Here is a 22,066-nt window from a genome sequence, read left to right on the forward strand (position 1 = left end):
AAAAAAAAAAAAAAAAGTGTACACTTCAGTTTCGTTTATTCTTTGAATAAAATGTACCCTTTATCCCATGGCCAGGCCCCATGTGATCTGGCCCCTGCCTACCCTTCTGACTTCAATCCCATTGCTTTCCTTCCACTTACCAGACCCTAGCCCTCTTGGTGCCTTCTTGCCTCTTCTCAAATTCACCAAGAGTCTGAGCGCAAAACTTGCTGCTTATGCTGTCTCAGAATCTCCTTTTCTAGACCTCTGTTCATCTCATTTTTTCCTCATTATTTATATTTCTGCTCAAATGTCATGCTCAAAAAGAGGCCCTTCCTGGACATCTAAAGCAGGGGTTAGCAAACCTTTTTCTGTCAAGGACCAGACAGTAAATATTTTAGGTTTAGAGGCCATGTGGCCTTTGTCGTAATGGCTCACCTCTGCTGTTGTCAGGGCAAAGTGGCTATGAACAATAGGTGAATGAATGGCCATGGCTGTGTACCAATAAAACTTTATTTACAAATATAAGCAGCAGGCTGGATTTGGCCCATGGGCTGTTGTTCACTGACCCCAGTCTGCAGTGTCCCCTGCTTGCCCCTTTGTCACTGGACTCCTTTTTTTTTCTGCATTTTTTTTTTTCCTCTATAGCCCTCATGACTCTCAGAAATGTCACTGTTTGTTTATTTATTTTGCTCCTTGTTTATCATCTGTCTTCTGCATTAGCCTATGAGCTCTGTGAGGGCAGGGCCTGGCCCGTCTTTTCCCTGCTGCCTCCCCAGAGCTACCTCAGTGCCTGGCACAGAGCAGACACTCGCTCAGTAAGTATTTGTTAAATGAAGGAATAATTTCCAGTGACTCATGCAATTGTAGGGAGGCCTTATAAGTCAGCCAACCGAGCAAACGGGCCAATAGCTGTGTCTCCACGCCTGCCACGCCTGCAGCTTGGCATGGCTCCCATAGCCTGCGACAGGGAAGAGATTTGCATTCCAGAAAGCAAGAGAAGCTGCTTACCTCTCTCATGACTTGCCTGCAGGCCCCACATGGAGAGATAAAATCATCTTGCATGTCACTGGGGAAGCAAAGAGTCAGACTCAAATTAGTCTCTCCCAAGGCCTGAGGACAATTGCTAAGATTTAGGCAATTGTCTCGGCCTGGTTCCTGATTTGGGTCATACCCCATCAGGCAGTTCCTGATTCACAGATCTGCTGTGTCCTGAAGGCTGAGGTGGCTTTCCACACTGCCACAAGGCAGGGCCACGAGCAGGACTTTCCTTAGTGCCGTCCATAAACGTTTAGTGAGCACTTACCGTCACCCACACTCAGGGAATACAAAGGTCAAAGAGAATTTGTCTCTGGTCTTCAGGAGATTGTTCAGCCCAGAGGGTGATGTAAAAAACCAGCTGAGTCATCATTTTAAACAAAATGCAGCTGGGCGCGGTGGCTCACACCTGTAATCCCAGCACTGTGAGAGGCCGATGTGGGTGGATCACCTGAGGTCAAGAGTTTGAGACCAGCCTGGCCAACATGGTGAAACTGCATTTCTACTAAAAATACAAAAAATTAGCCAGGTGTGGTGGTGCGGGCCTGTAGTCCCAGCTACTCGGGAGGCTGAGCTAGGAGGATCACTTGAGTCTGAGAGGCGGAGGCTGCAGTGAACTGCCATCTGGCTGACAGAGACCCTGCCTCAAAAAACAACAAACAAACAAGCAAAAACACAAAGGCCCTGAGGCATGAAAGAATAAAGTGCGTGTGACTCAGAGAGAAAAATGGGTTGCTTGCACTGGAGAAAGCCTGAAGAAGAGAAGCTCACCAGCTAGGGATTGCCTGTGAGAGTTTAGGCTCCTACAGGCAGACCTCTAGGTCTGAGCAGGACAAGGATTGGTCCCTAAAACAGGCGGCTTTGGCCAGGCGCGGTGGCTCACGCCTATAATCCCAGCACTTTTGGAGGCCGAGTGGCTCATGAGGTCAAGAGACTGAGACCATCATGGCCAACATGGTGAGACCCCGTTGCTACTAAAAATACAAAAATTAGCTGGGCGTGGTGGTGCACGCCTGTAGTCCCAGCTATTCGGGAGGCTGAGGCAGGAGAATCGCTTGAACCTGGGAGGCGGAGGTTGCAGTGAGCCGAGATGGCGCCACTGCACTCCAGCCTGGGCAACAGAGCAAGACTCTGCCTCAAAATAAAACAAAACAAAACAAACAAGTGCCTTGGATGATGGAAAATTCCAAGCCTGCTGGAGCACCACAGGTGAAGCCAGCAGCCACCATCCTCCTTATTCTTTTGGACACACAGCTTTGTGATATCTCTGGAAGAACATAGGATTTTTATTTATTTATTTATTTATTTGAGACAGGGTCTTGTTCTGTTGTCTAGGCTACAGTGCAGTGGCATAATTATGGCTCACTGCAGCCTCTGCCTCCTGGCCTCAAAGGATCCTCTTACCTCAGCCTCCTGAGTAGCTAGGACTGCAGGCACACACCACCACACTCAGCTCATTTTTTGATTTGTTGTAGAAATAGGGTCTCACTATATTGCCCAGGCTGGTCTTGAACTCCTGGGCTCATGAGCCACCGTGCCTGGCAGAACACAGGATTTAAATGTTGGTTCTTAGTTGGCTCTTCCTTTTGCTATGGGTGACTTTGACTAAGTCATTTTAACTCATCCAAGGCTCATTTATTTGCTGTAAAATGTGGATGATACGTCATCTGCTTTGTAAGAATGCTAGAAGATAAAATGAGATAAGGTGTATGGAAGACTTTGTAAACTTTAGAATGTTATATACATATTGTTACTGCCTGTTCTAAGTGCTGGATATTTGTTTCCTTACTATGTAAGCTTTGTCATAATTTTAGTACTTTATCATATACAGTTTTATTATATGCTATGTGTTTTATGTACTATTTAATAATTCATCTTATTATATCTTAACAACAATTGTTATTAAGATAGTGTGCGCCTGTGCCTGTAATCCCAGCACTTTGGGAGGCCGAAGTGGGTGGATCACAAAGTCAGGAGTTCAAGACCACCCTGGCCAACATGGTGAAATCCCGTCTCCACTAAAAATACAAAAATTAGCCGGGCGTGGTGGCAGATGCCTGTAATCCCAGCTACTCGGGAGGCTGAGGAAGAGAATTGCTTGAACCTGGGAGGCAGAGGTTGCAGTGAGCGGAGATCATGCCACTGCACTCCAGTCTGGGCGACAGAGCAAGACTCCGTCTCAAAAAAAAAAAAAAAAGAAAAAAAGATAATGTGTGTCTAGAATGTGCCAGGCATTCTGCAAAGCATTTTATATGCATCGTCTCATTTCAACCAACAAATATTTGCTGAGCACCTACTATGTGCTGGGCACTGTCATTGGTGCTAGGAGTGCAGCAGTGAACAAAACAGACCAAATTCACTATGCTCAGGAGTTTATAGACTAGTGAGGGGAGCTAGGCAACTGATTAACCAACCAAACATGTGGAGACAGGGATAGATACTCTGATTCAAATAAAGCAGCCGAGATGCGATTTTCTTTAATTCTCACCATAACTACTTTTTATATGTGGGGGTCCAGTCAATGAAAGGTTCTGTTCCATGGGAAGATGGGGTTCTCTCTGAGCACGCTTCCAGCTTCAGAAGAAAAACCCATGGGTACATGAGAGGGTGGTGACTCCTGCCCAGGACGCTGAGTGAACTCTTGCAATGACTGGATAACAGCTGTTGCAGCCAGGGCCTCTCTTAAGCTTTTTGGGGGTTATTTTTCACTTCATTCCACACATATCGACCTTCTCTATGCCAGGCAGGCATGGGAAAGGAGCAACAAAGACCAATCAGACAATCCCGGGAGCTTACCCTCTGGAGGGGCAGATAAAATTTCACAGAAATGCTGTAACAAAGGCATGGTTAGGGCCATGGGAGAGTTGCTCTGAATGAAATTCAGACTTCCTTCCATGCCCTGTAAGGCCCTGTGTAATCTGACCTCTGCTGAGCTCACCGCTTCCTTTCTGAATCTTTTTGTTTGAGACGGAATCTCTCTCTGTCACCCAGGCTGGAGTGCAGTGGCATAATCTCGGCTCACTGCAACCTCCGCCTCCCAGGTTCATGCCATTCTCCTGCCTCAGCCTCCCGAGTAGCTGGGACAACAGGCGCCCGCCACCATGCCCGGCTAATTTTTTTTTGTATTTTTAGTAGAGACGAGGTTTCACCGTGTTAGGCAGGATGGTCTCGATCTTCTGACCTCGTGATCCACCCACCTCGGCCTTCCAAAGTGCTGGAATTACAGGCATGAGCCACCGCATCCGGCCTCCTTTCTGAATCTTATGGCATCTGTGGCCCACTACCCAATGGCTAGCTCCCTGGACAAGGTGATCTGCATCAGGGATTTCAAGGTAAGCATGCATTTCACTGGGAAGGTAGATTTGGTGTAGGCTTTAACAACCAAGTCACAGGATGGTGTTTCCAGGCAGCCTAGCACTGAGGATGTAGAGACAGCCTGTTAACATTAATGGCTTACCCATACATGGTGGTTCTGTGTGCCAGCCTCTGTGCTAAGGACCTTAAGTGAATTAGTTCATTTAATCCCCCAACAACCCTGTAAGGGGCGGAGGTATGCAGGCACTCTTATCACCTGCATGCTGTAGATCATGAAAGATGAAACGGCTTGCCCAAGGACACAAAGTTAGTAAAGTGGCAGAATCAGGATTTGAACCCCAAATCTACACATTCTGCCTTTGGTAGTTTTGCGGCTTGCAGAATAAATAACGATAACTTTAAAACAATGTAATAGTTTGAGGCTGAATGTGGTCACTCACACCTATAATCCCAGCACTTTGGGAGGCCCAGGTGGGCGGATCACTTGAGGCCAGAAGTTCGAGACCAGCTTGGTCAACATGGTGAAACCCCATCTCTACTAAAAATTCAAAAATTAGCCAGGCATGGTGGCAGACACCTGTAGTCTCAGCTACTCAGGAGGCTGAAGCATGAGAACCGCTTGAACCTGGGAGGCTGAGGTTGCAGTGAGCCGAAATCTTGCCACGGCACTCCAGCCTGGGTGGCACAACGAGGCTTGTTCTCAAAGAAAAACCAAACCAAACCAAAAACCAACCAAAAAAAAAAAAGCAACTATATAATAGTGTGAATGTATTACATACCCTGTGTCAGGAACTTTATAGAAATCGTTCCATGAGACCCTGTAACAAACCAGTCTCCTCCATTTCACAGGTGAGAAGCCAGGCTCAGGGTCTAAGCAGCATGCCTAAGGTCCGTAATGCGGCTGCATTTGGAAACAGGTTTCATTGACGCTGAAGCCTGGGCTTCTAACTTACTCAACGTTCCTGCCAAGAGAGAGACTCAAGACTGAGTGAGCACTTGCTGGCTGCCTCAGGATGTTTCTTCACTGCTTCACCACTTCCCCCTTTCTCCCTCTCCTCTGCCCTTCACTCTGTCTTGCCTTTTGCTGGCTATTTACAGTTTTCTGTGGTTTGTGCTCACCTTGATCACACACTGAGGCCATGCTTATCAGACTCGATGGGCTGGAAACCTACTGACTCTGATCATGAGAGCTGGGACCCAGTGGGGCGAGCTCACCTGTCTGAGAGCAGTAAGACACATGGACCTTTCCTGAGTGCGGTCTCCATCCTTAGAGACCTCAGAGGGGTTCTCTCTGAGGCTGCTCAGACCCATCTGATGTTAATGAGGGAGTTGGTGCTTCTCATTCATCCTCTAAATCCACAAACGCTCTCAATTTAACAAATCATGAGTGTCATAATGAGTGTATTTTGGGCTCAGGGACACTGATGCAGGCTGAATACCCAGAGTACAGCAGTTGGGGGCTGGAAAAATGGCAGGTTTTGTGTAAATAACGACATTTGCTAATCATTGCTAGTGAGATTTCGTTGTGTTTGAAAGTAGACAATGACCAAGAGAAAAAGCCTCTCATTTGGAAAATTCTAAACAGAGCAAGGCATCATTATCCTTTGGTTGACTTTGGCCTCTTTTTCCCTAGAATATCATTATTTTCTTGGATCAGCTTTGAAATTGAGTTATTTCCCTCCTTTTTTTTTTTTTTTTTCCCCATAAAGTGCAATTCACATCCTGATCTCGGCCTATCTGCACAAAATGTTCTCAGCACAGCGTCACTTATTCCTCTGGAAGCCCTAAGGAAGCCAGGACGCACCTCGGTCACAGGGAAGGCTCTCAGATACTGGGGCCCTTCTCCTTAAGTGCACCTCGGGCTTTACTTACTCAGAAACAAACCTTGAATAAGCTGGGTCACCTCGGGGCCAGACTGAGGCAAAGTTGAGGATCTTATAAAAGGCACGTGGGCTCGCTTCTGTACAGTCCCCACTGACCTTGCACTAAACCCCTGCATTTCCACATTTTAGCCAGAAAGGTGCTAAAAGGTGTAGCTCTTTTTCTGCATTTTAGCCAAAAAGGTGCCGTAGCTCTGCCACAGGAATTAATTCCACTATGAGTGAAGAGGTAATTCCCTCATACAATGTGACCTATGCACCCAGATGTTCCTAAAGACCAACAAGCATGCAGCCTCCTTCTGGGTGGGATAAACATTTCCCATGTCATTTTTCTTGCATCAATAACTTGTTAAGAAAACTGTCATATACAATGCAAAGGTGCACACTGGAGAGATTCACCATTAAGTCATTAAATAATGGAGTCCAGTAAAAGGGCTAATTTACATGCTTGGATCCTGAAACCACTGAGTCTAGGGCCAGAGCCAACAAGAATTCAACATGCTCCCATGGAGAGGAAGCCATGCCAACTAGGATATTTATGTTTGGGACATATAGGAGCATTGATTGGGGCTCTTGTTCAGCCAGAACCCGGGCTGGATTCTGATTAGTTTGAACCATAACTAGCGTTTACCTGGCTGATTTTGTATCCTGGTTCTTGAACCTTGAGGCGAGTGTTGCCAAATGAAGGAGTGAGCAATGCTGAGTGGCTCATTCAGGATCCTAGCATCAGCTTGCGGAGAGCAGGGAAACATGTTCCATCTGCTAGCACAGCATGATACAGTGGAATGAGCCCTGCAGTGAGACTCTGGAACCTGGGTTTTATCCCAGCACTGGCACTAACTCCCAAGAAAGTTGCTCAACTTATCTGGGCCTCAATTTCATCAGCTATAAAATGGGGGTGGTGGCAAGGGAGTCTGTAGCAGGTGATTTTTAGGTCCTCCCCACTTTGTGTTTCAAGGCTGCCTTTCTGTTGTATCTTGTAGGAAAGGAGTCTGTGTCACTTTGTGTTGCTGGAACAGAGGCATACCGGCCCTTGTATGAGAGTTGCCTTGCTTATTTACCTGCCTTGCAGGCTCACTGAGGGCAGACTCCATTTCTTATTTGTCTCCTTATCCTCAGCACTCATCCCAGGGCCCTATACAGCACCTGGCACATAGGAAGTCCACAACAAACATATGACAGATGAATGAATGAATGAATAATATGTGTAAGGAAGATGTTGGCTAAAGAGATGAATGAATATTGTTGCAACCTGGGCTTTCCCACTCACCTGGCGATAGCAATTGCCCTGAAATCCTTGTACCCTTCTGAGACGGCCTTCTGGATAGCGGTCCGTTCAGCACAGATGCCCAGAGGGTAGCAGGCATTTTCTATGTTACACCCTGAGAAGAGAGCAGAGTCCAGTGGTAAGTCTGGCAGAAACACTTCCTGCTGCATGTGTTGAGTAAGAGGCTTGCCCCATTCCAAAGCAGGAAGGAACTGGTTACTCCAAACAAGATGGGGAGAAGGAAAGGGCAATTCGACTTGGGGCACCGGTAGACTCTTTGGTCCATGGTAGTGGCCCTTCCCAAGAACCTGGCACTGTCTTAATTTACCCAGTGCCTCCATGACGAAGCACAGCTTGGGAGCAGGGCAGCACAACAGGCAGATTAGGCAGCCGCATCACCCCTGCAGAGGTCAAGGCCAGGGGAGCTGCTGAGGCTTACAGAAACAAGTAGAGCCCCCATACCTGCATCTAAGAGTCCCAGGTATGAATGTGTTCCCATCCAATTCATATGTTGAAATCCCAGCCCCCAAAGTGACGGTATTAGGAAGTGGGGCCTTTGGAGGAACGATTAGATAATGAGAACAGAATGAAAGGGACCAAGCCTAGGAATGGGAGTCATGCACTTACAAAACCAGAGAACTGCCTTGCCCCTTCTGCAGCATGAGGACATAGCAAGGAGTCACCGTCTATGAGTAAGCAGGGCCCTCACTGAATCTGCCAGTGCCTTGACCTTGGACTTGCTGGTCTCCAGAACTGTGAGCAATACACTTCTGTTATTTACAAGCTGCCCAGTCTATGGTATTCTATCATAGCCGCCTGAACAGACTAAGACAGATCCTGATTCCAAGTTTGAGCCTGGACAAAATTTTGGGGGTTAGGTACTGGCTGTCAGAGTTCAGCCAGGGTTCTATTTCAGCTGTGTTGCAAAACAAACTGTCAAAACTAACTAACAAGAAATCAACAAACAAACAAACAAAAAAACCCCGAGCTTTGTGCAAGTTGCCTGTGATTGCACAAGTCTTTTTTTTTTTTTTTTTTTTTTGGAGACGGAGTCTAGCTCTGTCGCCCAGGCTGGAGTGCAGTGGCGCGATCTCAGCTCACTGCAAGCTCCGCCTCCCGGGTTTACGCCATTCTCCTGCCTCAGCCTCCCGAGTAGCTGGGACTACAGGCGCCCGCCATCTCGCCCGGCTAGTTTTTGTATTTTTTAGTAGAGACGGGGTTTCACTGTGTAGCTCAGGATGGTCTCGATCTCTTGACCTCGTGATCCACCCGTCTCGACCTCCCAAAGTGCTGGGATTACAGGCTTGAGCCACTGCGCCCGGCCTGCACAAGTCTTAAAACAATCCTCGGGCTTCCAATGGGATGTGGGCTTCTAAGATGGCCCAGCCCTCAGTAAGGGAGTCCTTCCTATTGGCTCTTTCAGGGTAGTTCCAGGGGTACGATAAGCCAGGGCTGCTCCCAGGAGACAAGATGTTTGCATCGCCAGATTGGCTAAGAAAGTCCCCATATTCAGGGAAGTGAGTCTACGAACAAATCACCATGGAACCTGGGTTTTCCCTTGACCAGCAAGATGTGGTATTTGGTCTGTACCACTGTTTGTAAATTGCCTTTTTCCCTGAGGCAGAGATAGGAATTGTTCCCCAGTATTCATTTCCTATTTCTTCCTTTAAGTAATACAAGTGCCTCCCATTCCAGCATGGCCACTCAGCTAGGGACTGTAATTCCCAGACTCCCTTGCAGCACAGTGTGGCCACATGATGCAGTTCTGGCCAATGGGATGTGGCCCAAAGATGATGTGGGAAATTTCTGGATCATACTTTTGGTAAAGAGGTTGCTTGCCTATTACTTCCATTCTTTTATCCTTCCACAGGCTGGAAGGTGGAGGTGATGGAGTGGGACACTTTTGACCTTGTGGCCATGGGAATGGAGGAGCAGCAAGGAGAGAGAAGGGATTTGGAAACCTGGTCAACTCATGGGGCAGAGTTGCCTGTTTGCCTGGGGCCTACTCGGAATTGTTGTGTGAGAGAAAAACAGAATTCTATCATGTTTGCGTCACTGCATCTTGGAATCTGTTTGCTATAGTAGCGTAACCTATAGCTAACGCAGACATTTGTGCTGAAGGTGAGATGCAACTTGAACAAAAAAAATCTAAATATGTGACATTGGCTTAGTGGCTGAGCAACGCAAAGGAGAAAACACAGATGAGGGAAGATGGCCAGACGGTGACTCCTCCTAGTCTGTTATTTGGTAAAGCTCCACCTGCAATTTCCGGGAAGGCAGGCCGTTGTACCTACCACTGAAATTTCTCTTCCTGGCAGTGGGAATCAACCCTGTGGCAAAGATGTGATGTGTCATCTGCCCACCCAGCCTGTTGTTTCAGTCACCACAATAGCCAGCATTAAGATGGGGCAGCAGGGATGGGCCAGGCATGGGAGCTAGTTAGGAAAGTGTGAGAATTGGCAGGCTTCAGAACCATGTCCAGAAGGGATCTTTGGGTGTGGCATTTCTGTATGGAAATAATTGGAAGCAAATAGATCAGGATGTTTTTAACTTTTTGATAGAATTGGACCGCCAAAGAAGCCACAAGTCTGGCCTATAAAAACCCATGATGAGGCTGGGCGCAGTGGCTCACACCTGTAATCCCAGCACTTTGGGAGGCCAAGGCAGATGGATCAAAAGGTCAGGAGTTTGAGACCAGCCTGGCTAATATGGTGAAACCCTGTCTACTAAAAATGTAAAAATTAGCCTGCCATGGGGTCAGGCACCTGTAGTCCCAGCTACTCAGGAGCCTGAGGCAGGAGAATTTCTTGAACCCGGGAGGCAGAGGTTGCAGTGAGCCGAGATCATGCCACGGCACTCCAGCCTGGGCAACAGAACGAGACTCCATCTCAAAACACAACAACAACAAAAAACCATGATGTGGGTGTGATGATGTGTATCAGTTTGAACATGCAGATGAGGACACAACTCTAGGGATGGTGGGACACGTAGTCAGAAGGAATCTGATTTCCAGGACAACTTTGCAGGACAGAGAAAAGCATCTCCTATGCTGTGGACTCCAGCCCACCCCTGGTCTGTTAGATGAGGGAAATAAGCCACCATCTCGTTTGAGTCACTGTATTCTTATTTATTTCATCAACTTAGCCTCCCCTCCCCTTCCCTCCCCTGCCTTCCCCTCTCCTCCCCTCCTCTTCCCTCTCCTTTATTTTTGACAGGATCTTACTCTGTTGTCCAGGCTGATGTGTAGTGGCATGATCATAGCTCACTGTAACCTCAAACTCCTGGGCTCCACTGACCCTCTCATCCTAACCTCCCGAGTAGCTGGGACCACAGGTGTACACCACCACACCTGGCTAATTTTTTGTATTTTTTGTAGAGATGGGGTTGCCCAGGCCAGTCTCAAACTCTTGGGCTCAAGGGATCCACCTACCTTGGCCTCTCAAGGTGCTGGGATTATAGGTATGAGCCATGGTGCCCAGCCTACACCTCCTTTTCTAAGTCCAAGTCTTCATTGTGATTATGCAGTATTTGGTCCGTGTTGATCACATTTGGGAATTATTTGGTCATTATCTTCTTGTATATTTTTCCTCACATATTTGCTGGTCCTTTCATTATTTACATTGGCATGTTAGGAGTGATTAGTCATTTAGCTCATTGTTCTCAGGATCACAGGCATTCATGTCCAGAGTTGACAGATGTCATTAGACACCACTGGGTGCCACAGCTGCAGGTCCCTTGTCGGGGTGAGGGTGAATGTGGTCACAGTGGTGCATGGGATGGCTATATGGTGTTAGGTGGGGGCTGGTTCGGAGTTCTACTTTGGAGAAGAAAACAGGCGTGTATACTGAGCACCAGAGTAGACTACAGTGAGCATCTACTGTTTTGACAGCTTAGCACCTCTTACTTTTTTTCCCCTGAGGGATGACCCTTACTTTATTTGCCAGCATGTAGTTCAAATGGGAGCTGCCATCTTGTCTCCTATGACCTTGCTATGGGATTAAAGATGAGCAGCTGACTCAAACTGGCCAATCAGAGTTCATCTCAGCATGGGAACTTCAGTTTCTCTCTGAGACTGCTGAGTGTGGGCCACCATGTTTCCATTCATTATGGAAGAGACCAATGAGGGAGGCTGAAATGGACACTCAGAAGAATGGATGAGAGATGACAGCTGGAAAAAAAGGAGTTTGGCCGGTGCCAGTTGCCCCTGAGGTCTGACTACACTCCAGCTCTTCCCATGGTTTAGTTATAGGAACCAATACATCCTCCTTTTGTCTAAAATAGTTCATGTGTATTTTTATCATTTGAAACTGTACAGAGATCAGTTAATACAGTTGGAATATGGGGCAGGGAATAATCAGGAAGTTGCAACCCTGAGAGCTTTTGTTTATTTAAATGTTAGTTATTATAGCTGAGATAACTGGCCCCTTATTGCTCAGTCTGTCTGCTGAGTCAATGAAAGTTGAATGAATAAATGAATGAGTGTCTCTTGCTCCCCACCTTGTCTCCCCAGCCAGGTTCCTGATCCTCACCTGAAATGACTTTCTTTTTCTTTTCTTTTAATTTAATTAAATTAATTTATTTATTTATCTGTCGCCCAAGCTGGCGTGTGGTGGCACGATCTCAGCTCACTGCAATCTCCACCTCCTGGGTTCAAGTGATTCTCATCTCAGCCTCCCTAGTAGCTGGGATTACAGGCGTGCATCACCATGTCTGCCTAATTTTTTAATTTTTAGTGAAGACGGGGTTTCACCATGTTGGCCAGGCTGGTCTTGAACTCCTGGCCTCAAGTGATCCGCCCAGCTTGGCCTCCCAAAATGCTGGGATTTACAGGTGTGAACCATGATGCCCAGACCCTGAAAATGACTTTCTTTAAGCACCACTCTCACCTACTGTATCTGCTCACCACTCCCACCTTCACTGACATCCCTACACTTGGTTTCTGCCTCTCTCCCAGATTACGGCCCCTGCCAGCCTCACTCCAAGTCTAGTGACTCTCCCAGTCCCACCCTTTCAGCTTCCCTGCCCCATCCCTGACTAAAGTCTAACACTTTTCCCATCAAAAGTGATGTACGCAGATCTTGGGTTTTGCTGATGTGCCATTAAAGCACATTTCCATACTTGCAGAAGACCCAGTCTCTCAGGACAGTCACATGTGTCTGCACTGGAAGTTCAGAAAGGCCTCAGAGGGAGAAATCTTCCTTTACTGTGTGTAAAACATGTCAATAGGCCAGTTAATGACAGAGAAAGATGGCTGTGGCAGGGGGCACACTCACACGTCCCACTACTCAAACAGTGCCCTGTAGAAAGAGGTTCTATTAGGTTTCATTCTGCCCTGGGACTCTTTGCCCTACTGGCTCTGAGAGCTGGGGAAAGGGACTGAACCTCTTTGAGACTCACTGGCTCATTTGTAAAATGCTAATGATAGAATCTCTCTCATAGTCCTCTTGTGAGAATAAATTGAGATCACTCATGTAAAGCACTTAACACAAAGCCTGGCACAGAGGAAATGGTCAGCAGTTGTCAGCTGCTGCTGTTATTAATTGCATAAAAATAAAGGCTTTGGTGACAGTAGGGCTATGTGACCCTCTGCACCTTCTCGACAAAGTATGACAAGGTATGCCTGTCTCTGTCTTTCAGGCACTTTGAAATCCTTTATTTTTATTTTATTTTATATTTTATTTTATTTTACTTTTGAGATGGAGTCTTGCTCTGTCACCCAGGCTGGAGTGCAGTGGCACAATCTCGGCTCACTGCAACCTCCTCCTCCCAGGTTCAAGTGATTCTCCTGCCTCAGCCTCCCAAGTAGCTAGGACTATAGGAGTGTGCCACCACGCCTGGCTAATTTTTGTATTTTTGGTAGAGATTGGGTTTCACCATATTGGTCAGGTTGGTCTCGAACTCCTGACCTTATGATCCACCCGCCTCAGTCTCCCAAAGTGCTGGGATTACAGGCGTGAGCCACTGTGCTTGGCCTGAAATCCTTTCTATGACTACAAGGTCATACGTGATCTGGTGCCAAGGTCATATGTGATCTGGTACTGAGGTCATAAGTGATCTGGTTTTACCTCTTGGCCCTCATCTCCTTTTGTTCTCTAGACCTGCTGTCCTTCCAGGTGCTCCCCCAGGGTACCAAGTGTGCTTCTGCCACAGGGTCTTTGCACTGGTTGTTCCTACTGCCTGGAACTCTTTCCCTTTTGTGCACTATTCACCCTACTCAGGGCTCTGCTCACATGTCACTTTCTCAGAGACGCTTTCTCCGATCACCTATCTAAAATGGCTTCACCACTGCCTCCAACCCTCTCTATCCATTTCTCCTGCTTTAATTTTCTTCATAGCACTTAAGACTCTCCTGAAATGAATGTCTTCATTATCTAATTCCTCCTATTATATTACAAACTTTCCGAGGGCAGAGATTTTGTCTCTAGCATGCTTTGTGGTATGTCCTGGGCCTGGAACAGTGAAGCCAGGGGGCTCTCAGTTTTCCTTATGGATTAAATGTTTGTGTTTCCCTAAAATTCTTCTGTTGAAGCCCTAACCCTCGATGTGATACTATTAGGACGCAGGGCATTTGGGAGATAACCAGGTTTAGATGAGGTGGTGAAGGGGCAGCCCCCATGATAGGATTAGTGCTATTATAAGAAGAGGAAGAGACTCTTGAACTCTCTCGCTCCATCATGTCAGGGCATAGTGAGAAAATGGCCAAGTTGGAAAGAGGGCCCTCGCCAAGAACTGAATCTTGGACTTCCCGGCCTCCAGAACCGTGAGAAATAAATGTCTGCTGTTTAAATCACTACTCTGTGGTATTTTGTTATAGCAGCCTGTTTTAGTCTGTTTTGTGCTGCTGTAATGTAATATCCCAGACTGGGTAATTTATAAAGGACAGAAATGTATTTGTCGTGATTCTGAAGGCTTGGGAGTCCAAGGTCAAGCTGCCGGCAGGTTGGTGTCTAGTGAGGAGCTAGTCTCTGCTTCCAAGATGGTGCCTTGAACATTGCATCCTCCAGAGGGGAGGAGCACTATTCCTCATGTGGCAGGAGAGTGAAAGAGAGAGAAGCCACCCTGTAAGCCCTTTTTATAGTAGTATTAATCCATTCATGGGGGCAGAGCCTTCATGATCTAAATACCTCTTATTAGGCCCCACCTCCCAAAACTGTGGCATTGGCAATTAAACATAGTGAGACCCCATTTCACTATGTTTATATAAATAATAAATGTATATAAATAAAAATGTATATAAATAAATAAATTTGAAAAGAGAAGCCCACCAAAGTATGCTTATGCATTTTGGATGGGCAAACCTTCAGACCACAGCATGGTCTGAGCTGAGATGGCTAACCATTATTGAAAGAGTGGAATTTTCCACTTCATTGCCAGCTGCTTAACATGCAGAGGAATAACTGTATTTGGAGCCTCTAACAAATTCACGTAATTTCCTTGAATTTTCTAGCTAAAAAAAAAAAAAAAAGGAAGGAAGACTTTGTCCACGTACTGCATCCTGAAATGCTGCGCAATTTTATTTTGCTTCTCTAAGCCCAGAAAGCCGGCGTCATCTGACCAGGCAAACCAATTCTGCTTCTGCTATTGCCTTTGCTTACTTCAAAACACACATGAGAGAGATTGGGATGGTGCTAAGTTAGAAATCCATGATGATAAGATTGGACGAAATAACACTACGATCATAGTCCCAGTATTACTAATTGCTTTCTTTTACTGGGTACTCACCTACCAGGCACTCTGTGGAGCGCTTTACCTGCATAATGTCAGTGAACCCTTCTAACTGTGGGGTAAGGTAAATACTATTAGAACACCATTTTACAGAAGGTAAAAGTGGAGGCTGGTGGCAGGAGGTCAAAACATGTATCCTGGCCTGTGAGATACGATGGACTTTTCTTATTCTCTACGGCCTGGCAGGAAGGAAGGCCCTATTTTGAGGTGGTTTGGTGCTTAAGGCAGGGCTGGGGTCAGATGTTATTAAGGCATCAGCAAGACTGGGTGTGGTGGCTCACGCCTGTAATCCCAGCACTTTTGGAGGCTGAGGTGGGTGGATCGTTTGAGTCCAGGAGTTCGAGACTCGCCTGGGCAACATGTCAAAACCCCGTCTCTACAAAAAATTTTAAAAATTAGCTAGGCATGGTGGTGCACACCTGTGATCCCAGCTACTTGGGAGGATAAGGTGGGAGGATCGCCTGAGCCAGGGAGGTCGAGGCTGCAGTGAGCTGAGATTGTGCCACTGAACTCCAGACTGGGCAACAGAGTGAGACCCCGTCTCAACAAAACAAAACAAAACAAAACATCAACAAGGAAAGAAGCTCACAATGAGGCAATTTGGGCCCAGCCACCCAGAGAAAACAATAATACCAGAGAGCACTACACCCACTCTTTTTTCTGGATATTGAATAACACTCTCTTTAATCTGAGGGATTAAAGCAGTATTTCTCACACTCAAGCAAGTGGGCATCAGAATGTTCTGGAGGGCTTCTCTTTTTAAATTTATTTATTTACATATTTTTTAGAGACAGGGTCTTGTTATGTTGCCCAGCTGGAATTTGAACCCTGGACTCAAGCAATCCTCCTGCCTTAGCCTCCTGAGTAGAGGGCTTCTTAAAACACACTTCTAAGCCTCTTTCCTGGAGTTTCTGATTCAATAGGTCTGGGCTGGGTTGGAGCTCAAAAATTTGAAATTTTCACAAGTTCCCAGGAGCTGCTGAGGCTGCAGGTCTGGGACCACGTTTGAGAATCACATGAGGGGCCAGGCGTAGTGGCTCACGCCTGTAATCCCAGCACTTTGGGAGGCCGAGGCGGGCGTATCATGAGGTCAGGAGTTCGAGATCGGCCTGACCAACATGATGAAACCCCGTTTCTACTAAAAGTACAAAACTTAGTCGGGCGTAGTGACATGCGCTTGTAGTCCCAGCTACTTAGGAGGCTGAGGCAGGAGAATCGCTTGAACTAGGGAGGCAGAAGTTGCAGTGAGCCGAGATCGTGCCACTGCACTCCAGCCTGGGTGACAGAGTGAGACTCCGTCTCAAAAAAAAAAAAAAAAAAAAAAAGAGAATCACGTGAGGAATGTTCTGTCCATATACTCGAAGAAATACGATACTCTCTCCATGTTCCTAACCTCCTCCCACTGCAAATGCACCATTTCTAGTATTAATTATGTTTGAACTCATCTATAGAGTCAACGGACTGTAGTAAAGTTCACCTTTGTAATAAGTCACTTTTTTGTTTTTTTGAGATGGAGTTTTACTCTTGTTACCCAGGCTGGAGTGCAATGGTACGATCTTGGCTCGCTGCAACCTCTGCCTCCCGGGTTCGAGTGATTCTCCTGCCTTAGCCTCCTGAACAGCTGGGATTATAGGTGCCCACCACCACGCCTGGCTAATTTTTGTATTTTTAGTAGAGACGGGGTTTCACCATAGTGGCCAGGCTGGGAACTCGTTATCTCAAGTGATCCGCCTCGGCCTCCCAAAGTGCTGGGATTACAGGCTTGAGCCACCGCGCCCAGCAATTTTTGTATTTTTAATAGAGATGGGGTTTCATCATATTGGCCAGGCTGGTCTTGAACTCTTGACCTCAGGTGATCCACCCGCCTCAGCCTCCCAAAGTGCTGAGTGAGATTACAGGTATGAGCCACCATGCCTGGCTTTTTTTTTTTGAGAGAGAGTCTTGCTCTGTTGCCCGGGCTGGGCTGGAGTGCAGTGGCATGATCACAACTCACTGCAACCTCCACCACCAGGGCTCAAGCCATCCTTCTGCCTCAGCCTCCAGAGTAGCTGGGACTTTAGGCATGTGTCACCACACCCAGCTAATTTCTGTATTTTTTGTAGAGATGGGGTTTCACCCTGTTGCCCAGGCTGGTCACAAAATGAGCCACTTTTGAGTGAGAGTGGAGAGGACTAACTGAAGTTCCTTGGCAGGCGGAAACAGCAGGAAACGGGGCGTGAGTGGAGCTGGGCTGTAAGCTGAAGACCCAAGTTAGAGAAGCTTGCTCTTACCTAGACCGGAGGTGCTGTGGTGTTGGGGGGATGGGGCCTGGGGTCCATCAGCTGCTGAAGAGAGGGGCTGGTGTCAGGCACCAAGAAATGCTTCTAGGAAAATGCATCCAGGCAGAGGAAGGGAGCCCAGGGACAGAATCAGAAGAGCAGGGGCTGGTTTGAGGGAAAATGGAAGACTCAGATTTAAGAGTTAAGCCAAGGTAAGCTGGATTCAGTGGTTAATTAACCAAGACATCCTCAAGTGTCTTCTAAAATGTGGTGTGTTTTTCTCAGAATTCACCCCAGCTGGTCCAGTAAAGTGGCTTTTTCCCTAAATGGCAGACAGAGAGGGAAGGAGGAGGAAAGAGGGAGTGAGACCACTGTCCCAAGGTCATGAACTGAAGAAGATAAACCCTCCCATCCCTTGGGTTGTGCCAGCAGAGTTGGCAGAAACTACAGCCAAGAAGTCTTGTGTCGGCACCATCCTGGGACCCTTTCTGGCCCTCTTGTGGTCTCATCGCCAGGTGCCTACTCCCCATGAACCCAGGGACACCTCGCGCAGTGCCCGTAGGGTTACAGGTGCTCCTTCTCTTCCCTGCCCATCACCCACCAGGCGCTGCACGAACACTGGCTTAGCCTCCGCCATGTGCAAGGCCCAGAGTTGACTCTGTTTCCCTGGCCCATTTTCTTTGCTTTCTTTTCTTTTTTTTCTTTTTCTTTTTCTTTCTTTTGAGATGGCGTCTCGCTCTGTCACCCAGGCTGGAGTGTAGTGGTATGATCTCAGCTCACTGCAACCTCCACCTCTTAGGTTCAAGCGATTCTCCTGCTTCAGCCTCCTGAGTAGCTGGAATTACAGGTACCCGCCACCATGCCTGGCTAATATTTTTGTATTTTTAGTAGAGACGGGGTTTTACCATGTTGGCCAGGCTGGTCTTGAACTCCTGACCTCAGGTGATCCACCCAGCTCGGCCTCCCAAAGCGCTGGGATTACAGACGTGAGCCACCACGCCTGGCCCATTTTCTTTGCTTTCTCAATCCTCCTGTGCCATCTCCACTCTCCTCTTTGTGTCCTCTTTGTGCAGCTCTTTCCTCACCAGTGAGCTCCTCTTTCTGTACCTCTCCCTCGGCTCTCCCCGCAAGCAGTCACGAATGTCACCAGCCCGAGGTGCATCATGAAAACCTAATCACCATCCCAGGTGGCCCATCTGTGAGGGTTACAAGGTCCTGGCCAGGGTTGGGAGTAACAGAGAGAAAATGATGATTATTATGAAGTCATGATAGCAAGACTGTCTTTGCAGCCAGGCCTGCTTTTGAATTGGGTGGGACACCAGCTGCCTTGGAGGGGGAAGCCTTCACCGGTGCTGGTCTTGTGTTCAGCTGGAGGAAGTCACAGACCTGGGCAGACCTGTTCTGCCATAAGCTGTAAACTCACAGTGTCTAAATTCAGCTGTGCCGTTTCTGCCTCCTGATCAACTCTGTTTCACCCCATGATGCCACACCAGGCTTCCTCTGGGTGTCCAGACGCCCCCTGCTCCAAGCCCCAACTTACAGCATCCATCTCCTATTCTGCACCTGACCTCACTTCCTACTTCAGTAAGGAGATCCAGGGATTCTGATAAACACCTTCCATTTGTCCCCCTTCCTTTTCAGCACAAATCTCTCTGCTCCCTTCCCTATCCCCACCCTGCAGCAAGGGGTGGCAAAAAGAGCACGAGTCAGATAAAATAGCCTCAGGTATCCCCAGGCTTTGATAAAATGTGAGTGCATTGGTTATTGGTTTGGTCTGCTCAGCTCTCCCCACCCCTTCTCGTGGTAACAGACCCACCCACTCCCCACTGAGGGGATATTTTGAGTTAGCTGGCCAATCACACTACATGACCACAGCGATTGGCCCAGGGATGTGCCTGCAATTGGAGGTGGACCAATTGGACTTCCTTTTTGGAATTTTTCCATGTAGAATTGGTGGGGAAGAGTTCCGTCCTCTCTGGTTTTGAGGCTGTATGAATGATAAACAGGCCAGGTGCAGTGGCTCATGCCTGTAATCCCAGTACTTTGGGAGGTCAAGGTGGGAGGATCATTTGAGGCCAGGAGTTCGAGACCAACCTGGGCAACGTAGCAAGACCTCATCTCCATAAAAATAAAAAAATTAGCTGGGCATGGTGGTACATACCTGTAGTCCCAGCTACTTGGGAGGCTAAGACAGGAGGATCGCTTGAACTCAGGGGTTTGAGACTGCAGTGAGCTAGGCTTGTGCCACTGTACTTCCAGTCTGGGCGGCAGAGAGAGACCCTGCCTCTGAAACAAAATCAAAAACAAAAGAATGGAAACCAGAGACTGCTTGCACTCATGTTCCCTGATGCCCAGAAAAAGCCCACCTGCAGGACAAGAGAAAAAGACCAGCCCCCAGAAGGATAAAGAAGGACATGGTGATGTCTGTGTTCCTGGGTCCAGCTGCCCTGAGGCAAGAACTACCCTTGCCCACTCTGATTCTGGTTGCTTTCTGACATTGACCATAGGAAGTACTCTGCTTAATGCATGTGAAACTCATTGTCCCCCATCATGAGTTGTCTGTGAGATTACGGAAGGTCATCTAAATGAAGTCCTTAGTGAGCTCACTCCATTGTAGCTTCGAATACTGCTGCTGGTCCCTGCCCAGCACATCCCCAGCACACAGTCCAGCCATGCCTTCAGTGCCTCACCTCAGTCAGTGCCTCATCATTCACCTGGGCCACCTGGCTGGAAATCCTAAAGCCATGTGCCTTTACTTTATTTAGTATTTTATTTTTTATTTTTTGAGACACGGTCTCATTCTGTCGCCCAGCTGATATGCAGTGGTGTGATTACAGCCCACTGCAGCCTCAAACTCCTGGGGCTCAAGTGATCCCTCCGTTTCCCAAAGTTTCTGGGACCACAGGTGCACGCCACCACATCCAGCTCATTTTTGTACTTTTTGTAGACACAAAGTCTTACCATGTTGTTTAGGCTGGTCTCGAACTCCTGGACTCAAGGGATCCTCCAGCCTCGTCCTCCCAAAGGATTGGGATTACTGGTGTGAGCCACTGCACCCAGCCTTTATTTGTAACACTGCCCATGCCAGGCCTGGTCCATGTGTCCCACACAGCATCTCTCGGATCATTCCTTTCTCTTCATTCTACCTGTCCCACTCCTAGTAAAAGCCTTTCATTCATGTGTTCGACAAACCTTACAGAGTCCCAGTGATAGGCCAGGAAATGTGCTGACACTGCAGACAGGTCAGTGAGCAGAGCAGATACTGTCCCCTGACACTGTTCCTCTGTCCCCGCCCTTGTTGAGCACCTGTCACACTAAATGTCATCACACACCACTTTTATGTTACTCTTCTTCTTAATAACATTCCCTGGCTCTCTACTTCCTACCTCTTCAAATCTTAGTGTCTCTCTTTGGCCTCCAAAAGTCCTCCACAATCTGCCTCCAGATAATAAGAATAATGATAGCATTGATAGTGGTAGCAGAAGCAGCTATCATTTGTGACATTCCTCTTACAAGGCAGAAAATGTGCTGAATGTTTTATAGGCATTTACTCATTTAAAGCCTCACAACCAGGGGTGAAATTCAACATATTCAGCACAGGCACCAACCGATCAGAGTCGATGCTGCCTGCCATGCCGTGCCATGCCAGGCATACCAGCTGAATCTGGTTCTGTTCACAGTCATCCTGAAAGGTGGGTTTTATGATCCCTGGCTTAAAATGTGTGAGCTGGCTGGGTGCAGTGGCTCACGCCTGTAATCTCAGCACTTTGGAATCACCTCAGAGTTCAAGATCAGATTAGCCAACATGACAAAACCTCATCTCTGCTAGGAATACAAAAATTAGCCGGTGTGTAGCGGATGCCTGTAATCCCAGCTACTATGAGACTGAGGCAGTAGAATCGCTTGAACCTGGGTGGCGGAGATTGCAGTGAGCTGAGATTGCGCCACTGCACTCCAGCCTGGGCGACAGAGTAAGACTCCGACTCAAAAAAAAAAAAAAAAAAGATAAATAAATAAAATGTGTGAGCTGACACTCGGAAGGGTGAAGGGTCTCACCCAGAGTCACACAGTTGATAAACACCAGCCTTCCACCCCAGGACCTTCTGACTCCAAAGCCTCCATTTCACTCTCTAAATCCCCCTCACACAACCCTTTCTCCGGTGACACCAGGTCTTTCCCTGCAACGCACATGGGCCACAGTCCTGTTTATCTCCTCCATTCATTCCTTCCACAACCATTGGATGAGGCTTCCACCTTCAGTCATCACCTGTGCAAGATGAGGGGACTGCCATGGGGGCAGGGACTATGTCATCCCTGTTCACTGTGATATCCCCAGCACCTGGCACAGAGCTGATCTTCAGCAAATATGTGTTGAATGATCAGTATGAGGGTGACAAAGGCATGGACTTCACTAGAAGTAGCTCCCAGGTGTCACTTATGAGTGAAAGTGTGCCTCCTTTATTGTGGGTTTTAAAACAAGAAAGAACCAGAGCATTCTGGCATGGGGGCCCCCTGGCTCTGGAGGCACGATGAAGCTGTCTGACGTCTTGCTGTTCCAAGCAGAACACCAGTCCCAGAGCTGGAAAGCATGGATGGCAGGCAGC

At 47.6% G+C, this 22,066-nt stretch overlaps 1 protein-coding gene across 3 annotated transcripts in view; it reads right to left on the reverse strand.

The window, feature by feature from the left end:
* The window catches only part of CDA (cytidine deaminase), a 35,915-nt gene that overhangs the window by 11,945 nt on the left and 1,904 nt on the right, over positions 1-22,066 (reverse strand). For 2 of the 3 annotated variants that reach the window (XM_011933986.1, XM_011933985.1), the window contains exons 2-4: positions 19,624-19,746; positions 7,483-7,594; positions 991-1,048 (exon numbers count right to left, since the gene is read on the reverse strand). In XM_011933986.1, the coding sequence (XP_011789376.1) occupies positions 991-1,048; positions 7,483-7,594; positions 19,624-19,746 (293 nt within the window). The remainder of the gene's footprint in view (positions 1-990; positions 1,049-7,482; positions 7,595-19,623; positions 19,747-22,066) is intronic. The other variant, XM_011933987.1, reaches the window with a different exon arrangement.

This window comes from Colobus angolensis, unplaced genomic scaffold (genome assembly GCF_000951035.1).
Source record: "Colobus angolensis palliatus isolate OR3802 unplaced genomic scaffold, Cang.pa_1.0 Scaffold130, whole genome shotgun sequence".
Classification (NCBI taxonomy): domain Eukaryota; kingdom Metazoa; phylum Chordata; class Mammalia; order Primates; family Cercopithecidae; genus Colobus; species Colobus angolensis.